Source organism: Salmo salar, chromosome 01 (assembly GCF_965601325.2).
Source record: "Salmo salar chromosome 01, fSalSal1, whole genome shotgun sequence".
Lineage (NCBI taxonomy): Eukaryota > Metazoa > Chordata > Actinopteri > Salmoniformes > Salmonidae > Salmo > Salmo salar.
Genome location: NC_138291.1, coordinates 5842501 through 5855000, shown reverse-complemented (window position 1 = coordinate 5855000; position 12500 = coordinate 5842501). Strand labels below are relative to the sequence as shown.

The 12500-nt window shown below is 47.0% G+C and overlaps 1 protein-coding gene across 3 annotated transcripts in view; it reads left to right on the top strand.

The window, feature by feature from the left end:
* actn1 (actinin, alpha 1) overlaps positions 1–12500 on the top strand; it is a 161969-nt gene that overhangs the window by 94983 nt on the left and 54486 nt on the right. For all 3 annotated transcript variants that reach the window (XM_014192851.3, XM_014192931.3, XM_014192775.3), the window contains exons 8-9: positions 1713–1798; positions 12074–12166. In XM_014192851.3, the coding sequence (XP_014048326.1) occupies positions 1713–1798; positions 12074–12166 (179 nt within the window). The remainder of the gene's footprint in view (positions 1–1712; positions 1799–12073; positions 12167–12500) is intronic.

The following is a 12500-nucleotide window of genomic DNA, read 5'->3' as shown; positions in this document are numbered from 1 at the left end:
TTTTCATGCCGTTTTAATGATATTTCCACACTATGAGGTCAGAATAACTCTAGAATTCAGAGAATGATGGATAATGCCCTTTTTATGTAAGAGCTGGAATTTGCTGGAATTTCAGCCTGTTCAGGTGGGATTGATTTTTTTCGTCCCAGATCATAGAAACAATCCCAGCAAGCATGACGCCATTGGCCTCATTTCGGTATTTGGTCTAACCCACAAAAAGCCCAAACCAGCCAAACACCAGCTAGCCCAGCACATCTTAGCCCACAGCAATCCCACATCTGGCATTAGTGCGTAAACCTAATTAAGCTTTAGGGCCCTAACTTTACACACGCCAAATAGACATACACACCAATCGCCAAATGCTTTTTTTTTGGAACGGGACAGAAAAAGTTAATGTCGATCCGCAGAGACAAAAAGGACAGTAAGAGAAAAGCCGCAAAATGGAGAGGTGAAAATGAAGAGAAGGGAGGGCCAGAAAAATAATGTCTGGGAAAGATTAGGTGACGTGGTAAAAGTGGATGACAGCAGTACCGTCTCTGTTATGATTGTGATGATTGTGAGGCAGACAAAATGTCGGAAATGATAAGCGGAAACATCTGAATCCTAAAAATACATGTGAGAAACTTTACGTTCTTTCTGATACAATGTAACTTTCAGCTGATCCAAAAAGGGCTTATTTCAGTCAAACTGAGGGCTGCCCTCAGGGCCACCTGTATTAGGGCCAATGTGGAGCCGATGAGCATAGGTACATTGGCACAATGTGGACATGTTTGCTGGGATTAAAGCAAAAATGTGGCCTCTATTCAACTCTATGGTCCTAATTTGTCTGTTGTGGGTCCTAATTTGTCTGTTGTGTTTTCACCTGACCAGAAGTAGCTGACTGTTTGTAGTGAATGGGGTGTGTTTACTGAGACACCCCCACTCTCTACTCCATGTCATTTATCTCTTGTGTTTAAAATGTCCATTACCGTACCCCTCCCTCCCTCTCTCCTGCCTGCTCCCCTCCTCCATCCCCAACCCCCTCCTCCCCTCCCCAACCTCCTCCTCCCTCCCCAACACCCTCCCCATCCTCCCCTCCCCAACACCCTCCCCATCCTCTTCCTCCCCTCCCAATCCCCTCCTCCCCTCCCCAACCCCCTCCTCCCTCCCCAACACCCTCCCCATCCTCCCCTCCCCAACACTCCCCCCTCCCTCCCCTCCCCAATCCCCTCCTCCATCCCCAACCCCCTCCTCCCCTCCCCAACCTCCTCCTCCTCCCCAACACCCTCCCCATCCTCTTCCTCCCCTCCCCACCCCTCCTCCCTCCCCAACCTCCTCCTCCCCTCCCCAACCTCCTCCTCCCCTCCCCACCCTCCCCCCTCCCCAACCTCCTCCTCCCTCCCCAACCCCTCCCCAACCCTCCTCCCCTCCCCAACCCCTCCTCCTCCCCAACCCCCCCTCCTCCCCCCTCCTCCTCCCCTCCCCAACCTCCTCCTCCCCTCCCCACCCCATCCTCCCCTCCCCAACCTCCTCCTCCCTCCCCAACACCCTCCCCATCCTCTTCCTCCCCTCCCCAACCTCCTCCTCCCCTCCCAATCCCCTCCTCCATCCCCAACCCCCTCCTCCCCTCCCCAACCTCCTCCTCCCTCCCCAACACCCTCCCCATCCTCTTCCTCCCCTCCCCAACCCCCTCCTCCATCCCCCCATCCTCCTCCTCTCCTCTCTTTCTCCAGACATCGTGGGCACGGCCCGCCCGGATGAGAAGGCCATCATGACCTACGTATCTAGCTTCTACCACGCCTTCTCTGGTGCTCAAAAGGTATTCCAGGATGCAACGCTCCCCCTCCTCCTCACCTCACTCCACCACTCCCCTGGTTGGGTTCCTGTCTGTCTGTCTGTCTGTCTGTCTGTCTGTCTGTCTGTCTGTCTGTCTGTCTGTCTGTCTGTCTGTCTGTCTGTCTGTCTGTCTGTCTGTCTGTCTGTCTGTCTGTCTGTCTGTCTGTCTGTCTGTCTGTCTGTCTGTCTGTCTGTCTGTCTGTCTGTCTGTCTGTCTGTCTGTCTGTCTGTCTGTCTGTCTGTCTGTCTGTCTGTCTGTCTGTCTGTCTGTCTGTCTGTCTGTCTGTCTGTCTGTCTGTCTGTCTGTCTGTCCGTCCGTCCGTCCGTCCGTCCGTCCGTCCGTCCGTCCGTCCGTCCGTCCGTCCGTCCGTCCGTCCGTCCGTCCGTCCGTCCGTCCGTCCGTCCGTCCGTCCGTCCGTCCGTCCGTCCGTCCGTCCAGTCCGTCCGTCACGTCCGTCCGTCCGTCCGCCGTCCTCCGTCCGTCCGTCCGTCCGTCCGTCCGTCCGTCCGTCCGTCCGTCCGTCCGTCCGTCCGTCCGATCTAACCCTTCTCTATACCTCCACATGCGTGAGCTGTTGCTACGATACCGGGCACTCAAATCGCTTTACGTAACAAGAGGGGAGATAAACTCCCCTCACCTCAACTACCACCGATGTTTACTGGTGATGGTCACCGTTGACTGTTTTCATTGGCTCTCTACATGGACATAGTTTTTACTATGTGATGTCCTCTGGTTGATCCTACACTAGTTGTTATTGGTGACACAAACACATCCAAATGCACTCAGGTGGCCAGTTTATTAGGTACACCACCTGTTAAATGGTTCGCTCTTACAGACAGTGGGCAGTTTATTAGGTACACCACCTGTTGAATGGTTCACTCCTACAGTGGGCAGTTTATTAGGTACACCACCTGTTAAATGGTTAGCTCCTACAGTAGGCAGTTTATTAGGTACACCACCTGTTAAATGGTTCACTCCTACAGTGGGCAGTTTATTAGATACACCACCTGGTAAATGGTTCACTCCTACAGTAGGCAGTTTATTAGGTACACCACCTGTTAAATGGTTCACTCCTACAGTGGGCAGTTTATTAGATACACCACCTGGTAAATGGTTCACTCCTACATTTGGCAGTTTATTAGGTACACCACCTGGTAAATGGTTCGCTCTTACAGACAGGGGCCAGTTTATTAGGTACACCACCTGTTAAACGTGGCTGTGTATTGCTATATAAAGCAGGCAGACAGGCATCGAGGCATTCAGCTACTGTTCGTTGAACATTCTAATGGGAAAAAACGAGTGACCTAAGCAACTTTGAGCGTGGTATGATCGTCGGTGCCAGGATCTCAGAAACGGCCTCCTGGGCTTTTCACACACGACATTGTCTAAGGTTTACAGAGAACGGTGGAAAATGTTTTCAAAACATCCAGTCAGCGGCAGTCCTGTGGGTGGAAACAGCTCGTTGATGAGAGGTCGAAGGAGAATGGCAAGAATCGTGCAAGCTAACAGGCGGAGCCACAAACAGGCAAATAACGGCGCAGTACAACAGCGGTGTGCAGAACGGCATCTCAGAACACACAACTAGTCGGTCCTGGTCACGGATTGGCTATTGCAGCAGACGACCACCCCCGGGTTCCTATCAGCTAAAAACAAGAAGAAGAAGAGGCTCCAGTGGAAACGTAATCAACAACACTGGACAACTGAGGAGTGGAAAAACATCACCTAGTCCGACAAATCACGGTTCCTGGTGCGTCATACTGACGGCTGAGTCAGGATTTGGCGAAAGCATCCAGAGTCCATGGCCTCATCCTGCCCGGTGTCAACATTACAGACTGGTGGCGGCAACGCTCCTCATCCAACCTGACAGAGCTTGAGAGGATCTGCAGAGAAGAATGGGAGAAACTCCCCAAATACAGGTGTGCCAAGCTTGTGGCGTCATACCCAAGAAGACTCGAGGCTGTAATCGCTGCCAACGGTGATTCAACAAAGTACTGAGTAAAGGGTCTGAATACTTAGGTTAATGTGCTATTTAAAAATATATTTTTTTATTACATTTGCAAAAATGTTAAAAAAACTGTTTTTGCTTTGTAATTATGGGGTGTGTAGATTGATTAGGGGAAAAAAACAATTTAATACATTTTAGAATAAGACTAACATAACAAAATGTGGAAAAAATGAAGGGGTCTGAATACTTTCCAAATGAGCTGTATATACAGGTAATTGCCAAAATAATGGAAACAGTAAATGAGGGCTACAATATAAACGGAAAGCAGGTGCTTCCACACAAGTGTGGTTCCTGAGTGAATGAAGCAATTAACATCCCATCATGGTTAGGGGTATACAAAATGCTCGGCAGGCTATTATTTTTGCTACCATGGCTATGCCCACATAGGATGAAAATGCCCCCTATCCACAGGACGCGAGTGGTCCCTGAATGGTTTGATGAGCATGAAAACGATGTAAACCATATGCCATGGCCGTCTCTCAATCACCAGATCTCAAACCTATTGAACACTTATGGGAGATTCTGGAGCGGCGCCTGAGACTAACAGAACACCAAATTATGGAATTTCTCATCTAAGAATAATGCTGTATCCCTCCAATAGAGTTCCAGACACTTGTAGAAACTATGGAATAATATTCTCATCTTTATGCCGAAATGTGATTGGAGTGGGTGGTGTTTTTCGTTGGTTCTCAACCCAGATTTTGTGTACATGTGATACCCTTTAGTCTCCACAATGTTAGATGATTGTCTCAGGGTATGACGAATACTTCCTGGTGTGTGGTACATCTAGAAAACAACGTTCAGTTCAGTGTTGTGTTCCATTTCTTCTTCTCTGACAACTGAGAGGGAGTGCAGAGGAGGGCTGCATTTATATAAGGTCGTTTCACTGGAGAGGAGACGAGCGGACTAGAACAAAAGAGCACATTTCAACGCACACACACGCACGCACGCACGCACGCACGCACGCACGCACGCACGCACGCACGCACGCACGCACGCACGCACGCACGCACACACACACACACACACACACACACACACACACACACACACACACACACACACACACACACACACACACACACACACACATTGCAGCAGTGAGGCAGGCAGGCAGAGAGACCAGCTGTGTTTAAAAGACAGAAAAACGATGATCTGTTTATACTTGGAAGAGAGGATGCAGTCGCTGTCTTCCTTTATTATCTCTGTCTTCCTTTATTATCTCTGTCTTCCTTTATCATCACTGTCTTCCTTTATCATCACTGTCTTCCTTTATTATCACTGTCTTCCTTTATCATCACTGTCTTCCTTTATTATCTCTGTCTTCCTTTATTATCACTGTCTTCCTTTATTATCTCTGTCTTCCTTTATCATCACTGTCTTCCTTTATTATCTCTGTCTTCCTTTATCATCACTGTCTTCCTTTATTATCACTGTCTTCCTTTATTATCACTGTCTTCCTTTATCATCACTGTCTTCCTTTATTATCACTGTCTTCCTTTATTATCTCTGTCTTCCTTTATCATCACTGTCTTCCTTTATCATCACTGTCTTCCTTTATCATCACTGTCTTCCTTTATTATCTCTGTCTTCCTTTATTATCACTGTCTTCCTTTATCATCACTGTCTTCCTTTATTATCTCTGCCTTCCTTTATTATCTCTGTCTTCCTTTATTATCACTGTCTTCCTTTATCATCACTGTCTTCCTTTATTATCTCTGTCTTCCTTTATTATGGCATGTAGATAAAGAAGATTAGAAGGGTATACAGGGGTTACGTTCTAAATGGCACCCTATTCCCTACTTAGTGCACTTGACCAGAGCCAAATAGACCCTGGTCAAAAGTAGTGCACTATATATATATATAGGGGATATGTTGCCCTTAGGGACTCAGAACACTATAAGCAGCATGTGGTGATTTGAAAGTCATCTTACATCAGATGACTCAATATAACACTATATAACACTATATAACTCTATATAACACTATATAACTCTATATAACACTATATAACACTATAAAACTCTATATAACTATATATAACTCAATAACTCTATATAGCACTATATAACTCTATATATATATTACTATATAACTATATATAACACTATATAACACAATATAACTCTATATAACTCTATATAACTCTATATAACTCTATATAACTATATATAACTCTATATAACTCTATATAACTATATATAACACTATATAACTATATATAACTCTATATAACACTATATAACTATATATAACTCTATATAACTATATATAACACTATATAACACTATATAACTATATATAACTCTATATAACTATATATAACACTATATAACACATAACACGCCCCCCCCCCCCCGATCATCCCCTCGAGAAAATAAATTATCCCCTGGCTGAATCTAGTTGATGATCCCTGCACTATGGTCATCGTGAGTTATTGTGACCACAGGAGTTGGCAGGCTGCATAAACAGATCTGGGACCAGGCTATGTTGCCTCTGCTCTTGGGGCGGGAGAGGAGCTAGCTAGCTGAGCTGAACATCCTGCCTACCTGGCTGGCCTTTTAAGGCAGCTCCTTCGCTGCTCCCTCTCTCCCTGGATCTCGGACAAACGCACCCACGCGCTCACACACACGCATATGTCACGAGACACACACACACATATGCTCACGCACGCACACTGAACACACACTGAACACACACACACACACACACACACACATGCCTTAGAGCATATCTTCCACCCAGCCAAGCCAAGTTTCCCCCCATGATCCTAACAAAGGAGGCCGGAGCTTTCTCTCTCTCTCTCTCTGTTCGCGCTCTGTCTCTCTCTCTCTCACACACTCCCTCTCTTTGTGTCGCTCTCTCACTCCCTCTCCCCTTCTCTCTCTTTCCCTTCTCACTCTCTCGCTCTCTCTCACTCTCTGTCTCTCGCACTCTCTCTGTTCGCGCTCTGTCTCTCTCTCTCTCACACACTCCCTCTCTTTGTGTCGCTCTCTCACTCCCTCTCCCCTTCTCTCTCTTTCCCTTCTCTCTCTCTCTCTCTCTCTCTCTCTCTCTCTGTCACTCTCTCTCTCTTTCTCCCCCTCTCCCCATTTCTCTGTCTCTCTCTCTCTCTCCAACTCTCTCTCTCTCTCTCTCTCTCTCTGTCACTCTCTCTCTCTTTCTCCCCCTCTCCCCATTTCTCTGTCTCTCTCTCTCTCTCCAACTCTCTCTCTCTGTCTCTCTCTCTCTCTCTCTCTCTCCCCCCTCTTTGTCATTCCCTCTCTCTCTTTCCTCGTCTCTCTCTCTCCCTCTCTTTCTGTCTCTCTTTCTCTCTCTCTGTCTCTGTAAAGGATGTCACTGTGTGACTAATGGTAGGGGAGGGAGATGCCGGGTAGGACCTTGCTTTCTATGGCCACATTCATCCCCCTGTTTTCTTTCTTCTCTTAGAGGCATTATTTTATTCCTATAGGTAGATTAGAGGCATTATTTTAGTCCTATAGGTTGATTGGGGGGAAGTTGTCCTAGGACACTGGTGAAGGGAGGAAGTTGCCCTAGGACAGTGGTGCAGGGAGGAAGTTGCCCTAGGACAGTAGTGCAGGGAGGAAGTTGTCCTAGGACAGTGGTGCAGGGAGGAAGTTGCCCTAGAACAGTGGTGCAGGGAGGAAGTTGCCCTAGGACGGTGGTGCAGGGAGGCAGTTGCCCTAGGACAGTGGTGCAGGGTGGAAGTTGCCCTAGGACACTGGTGCAGGGTGGAAGTTGTTTTAGGACAGTGGTGTAGGGAGGAAGTTGTCCTTAGACAGTGGTGCAGGGAGGAAGTTGTCCTAGGACGGTGGTGCAGGGAGGAAGTTGTCCTAGGACAGTGGTGCAGGGAGGAAGTTGTCCTAGGACGGTGGTGCAGGGAGGAAGTTGCCCTAGGACAGTGGTGAAGGGAGGAAGTTGTTTTAGGACAGTGGTGAAGGGAGGAAGTTGTCCTAGGACGGTGATGCAGGGAGGAAGTTGTCCTAGGACGGTGGGGCAGGGAGGAAGTTGCCCTAGGACAGTGGTGCAGGGTGGAAGTTGTTTTAGGACAGTGGTGAAGGGAGGAAGTTGTCCTAGGACGGTGATGCAGGGAGGAAGTTGTCCTAGGACGGTGGGGCAGGGAGGAAGTTGCCCTAGGACGGTGGTCCAGGGAGGAAGTTGTCCTAGGACAGTGGTGTAGGGAGGAAGTTGTCCTAGGACAGTAGTGAAGGGAGGAAGTTGTCCTAGGACGGTGGTGCAGGGAGGAAGTTGCCCTAGGACACTGGTGAAGGGAGGAAGTTGCCCTAGGACAGTGGTGCAGGGAGGAAGTTGCCCTAGGACAGTGGTGCAGGGAGGAAGTTGTCCTTAGACAGTGGTGCAGGGAGGAAGTTGCCCTAGGACAGTAGTGCAGGGAGGAAGTTGTCCTAGGACAGTGGTGCAGGGAGGAAGTTGCCCTAGAACAGTGGTGCAGGGAGGAAGTTGCCCTAGGACGGTGGTGCAGGGAGGCAGTTGCCCTAGGACAGTGGTGCAGGGTGGAAGTTGCCCTAGGACACTGGTGCAGGGTGGAAGTTGTTTTAGGACAGTGGTGTAGGGAGGAAGTTGTCCTTAGACAGTGGTGCAGGGAGGAAGTTGTCCTAGGACGGTGGTGCAGGGAGGAAGTTGTCCTAGGACAGTGGTGCAGGGAGGAAGTTGTCCTAGGACGGTGGTGCAGGGAGGAAGTTGCCCTAGGACAGTGGTGAAGGGAGGAAGTTGTTTTAGGACAGTGGTGAAGGGAGGAAGTTGTCCTAGGACGGTGATGCAGGGAGGAAGTTGTCCTAGGACGGTGGGGCAGGGAGGAAGTTGCCCTAGGACAGTGGTGAAGGGAGGAAGTTGTTTTAGGACAGTGGTGAAGGGAGGAAGTTGTCCTAGGACGGTGATGCAGGGAGGAAGTTGTCCTAGGACGGTGGGGCAGGGAGGAAGTTGCCCTAGGACGGTGGTCCAGGGAGGAAGTTGTCCTAGGACAGTGGTGTAGGGAGGAAGTTGTCCTAGGACAGTAGTGAAGGGAGGAAGTTGTCCTAGGACGGTGGTACAGGGAGGAAGTTGCCCTAGGACACTGGTGAAGGGAGGAAGTTGCCCTAGGACAGTGGTGCAGGGAGGAAGTTGCCCTAGGACAGTGGTGAAGGGAGGAAGTTGCCCTAGGACGGTGGTGCAGGGAGGAAGTTGCCCTAGGACATTGGTGAAGGGAGGAAGTTGCCCTAGGACAGTGGTGCAGGGAGGAAGTTGCCCTAGGACAGTGGTGCAGGGAGGAAGTTGTCCTTAGACAGTGGTGCAGGGAGGAAGTTGCCCTAGGACAGTAGTGCAGGGAGGAAGTTGTCCTAGGACAGTGGTGCAGGGAGGAAGTTGCCGTAGAACAGTGGTGCAGGGAGGAAGTTGCCCTAGGACGGTGGTGCAGGGAGGCAGTTGCCCTAGGACAGTGGTGCAGGGTGGAAGTTGCCCTAGGACACTGGTGCAGGGTGGAAGTTGTTTTAGGACGGTGGTGCAGGGAGGAAGTTGTCCTTAGACAGTGGTGCAGGGAGGAAGTTGCCCTAGGACAGTGGTTCCCAAACTGTGGGGCGCGATGGGTTGGCAGGTTTAAAAATATATATCTTTTTTAAATAACTCAGTCCGGCTTAGGGCTGTTTTGGTGACCATATTACCGCCACACCGGCGGTTACCAGTCATGAAGGCAGTCAAATTCCACATGACTGTTTAGTCACGGTAACTCGGCTTCTCCAAGCTCTGATGCTGCTGATGGTCATTAGTAGCCTACCAAACTTGCTAACTGCCTGGTACTCAGCACTCTATTGTCCCTCTAATCACTCTGACATCAATACAAATGTAATCTAATAATTTAATCAAACACTTCATGAGAGCCGATGAGCTCATGTTGCTCAACATTTCTATCGGCTCTGCAATTGTGGGAGAAACCAGAGTGATGGCCTCTATTAAAAAGAGGAGGATCCCATCAGCTTTCTGTAGGCTAGGCTTTCTATATTTATTTCTCAACTTTCCTAATATTAAGCACATTGCTTATCTTTACAACAGGAGTATAGCCTACATTTTAAGCTAAATCTGATCTGTTGCGTCAGCCACATTGTATAAAAATGTTGTTTTTTTTAATGCGAGTGGTTGTATTAATTTGGGATCTATCGCATCCCACAACTGTCCCAGACTATTTATTTCTCACACAGAATAGAATAGGTCAACTTTTGTACTATGGGGGATAGTAGATTGGCATAGGCTTTTGCTGTTCGTTAGGCCTACACATCTTGATGGCAGACGAAAAATAAATGTGGACAGCTTTTCCAATATCTTCAAAATGCAGCTCGGAATTGGATAAGGACGCGCGCAGTTGCATCCCCGATGTGTCTATCTTCACTTGTAGCCTGTGAGAAAGACCCGATCACGTGACGGAGAGCCGTGTGAGTGAGAGACGCTTCTTAAATTCACACAGGACACCGGATAAGAAAGGAGAAATACTCCAGATATAACAGACTGACCCTAGCCCCCCGACACATAAACTGCTGCAGCATAAATACTGGAGGCTTAGACAGGTGTATAAAATGTATTTCATTGCAAGAAGATTACCTTTAAAACTTCAAAATGTTCTCTCCACCAACAAGAGGTGTGTGAACAGTTTGTGTCGTGAACAGTGCTTGATTCTATAGAAATAGACCTGGCGGGGTGCCGGATGTTCGCCAATGCTGGAAGGGGGGGGCCCCGAGTGAAAACATTTAGGAACCCCTGCCCTAGGACACACATACACACATCTGTGACCTTGGCTGGGCCTAACCCCTGACCCCTAACCCCTGGGTACAGTATCTCTCTGGGGTCCACCCTGCTAGAATTATATTTACTACAACAGATTTTTACCATGGGTTGAAGTGGCTTCGTCCATTCTAGAAATTCTATTTCTATTGTAATACTCAGTATATCTAGGATAGCTATGTGTACCTCGCTAGCCCACTCATCTATTGTACTAACTCCGATAAAGAGATACAGACATATAGGTAGAACGATAGAGAGAGAGAGCGAGATCTAGATAGATGATAGCTAGATAGATGATAGTTAGATATCTAGATAGACAGGTAGGTATCTAGTGAGAGATAGTTAGATATCTAGATAGACAGGTAGGTATCTAGAGAGAGATAGTTAGATATCTAGATAGACAGGTAGGTATCTAGAGAGAGATAGTTAGATATCTAGATAGACAGGTAGGTATCTAGAGAGAGATAGTTAGATATCTAGATAGACAGGTAGGTATCTAGAGAGAGATAGTTAGATATCTAGATAGACAGGTAGGTATCTAGAGAGAGAGAAAGAAAGAGAGATATTATTTTGGAACTTCTGTGAGTGTAATGTTTACTGTTCATTTTTGTTTATTTCACTTTTGTATATTATCTACCTCACTTTGCTTTGGCAATGTTAACATATGTTTCCAAGGCCAATAAAGCCCCTTGAATTGAATTGAATTGATATCTAGATAGGTAGGTATCTACATAGAGATAGTTAGATATCTAGATAGATAGAGATCTATATATATATCTAGATAGACAGGTATCTATAGATATCTAGATAGACAGATATATACAGAGAGATAGTTAGATATCTAGATAGATAGAGATAGTTAGATATCTAGATAGACAGATATCTACAGAGAGATAGTTAGATATCTAGATAGACAGGTAGCTAGAGAGATATAGATAGGTTTAGATATCTAGATTGACAGATATCTAGACAGATATAGATAGGTTTAGATATCTAGATAGACAGGTATCTAGAGAGATAAAGATAGGTTTAGATATCTAGAGAGATATAGATAGGTTTAGATATCTAGATAGACAGATATCTAGAGAGATATAGATAGACAGATATCTAGACAGATATAGATAGGTTTAGATATCTAGATAGACAGATATCTAGAGAGATATAGATAGACAGATATCTAGATTGACAGATATCTAGAGAGTATAGATAGACAGATATCTAGATAGACAGATATCTAGAGAGATATAGATAGACAGATATCTAGATTGACAGATATCTAGAGAGATATAGATAGACAGATATCTAGACAGATATAGCTAGGTTTAGATATCTAGATAGACAGTTAAGTATCTAGAGGGAGAGAGTTAGGTATCTAGATATTATTTTTCCTTGATTATGCAATGCAGCCATGGCATGTCTAACTCACTGACTACTGTAACAGTTCCCACGGTGATGATAGAATGTATTCCTTCCTGTTCCTCCCCCAGGCGGAGACAGCGGCCAATAGGATCTGCAAGGTGTTGGCTGTCAACCAGGAGAATGAGCAGCTGATGGAGGACTACGAGAAGCTGGCTAGTGATGTGAGCACTCTGTCCCTACTCTGTCCTCCTCCCCTTAATATCCCTGCACCACCCTCTCTCCCACCTCTCTGCCCCATCTCCATGATCCCCTCACCTCCTTCTTCTACAAGTCCAGAGGATTGTTGCTCTGACAGTGTAGAGACCGTAGAGACTCAAACCTCACCAGGTCACACAACACAGGTGACACGATGTTCACGATGAAAACCAAGTATCAGAAATATACAAGAATATGTTCAGGATGACAACCAAGTATCAGAAATATACAAGAATATGTTCAGGATGACAACCAAGTATCAGAAATATACAAGAATATGTTCAGGATGACAACCAAGTA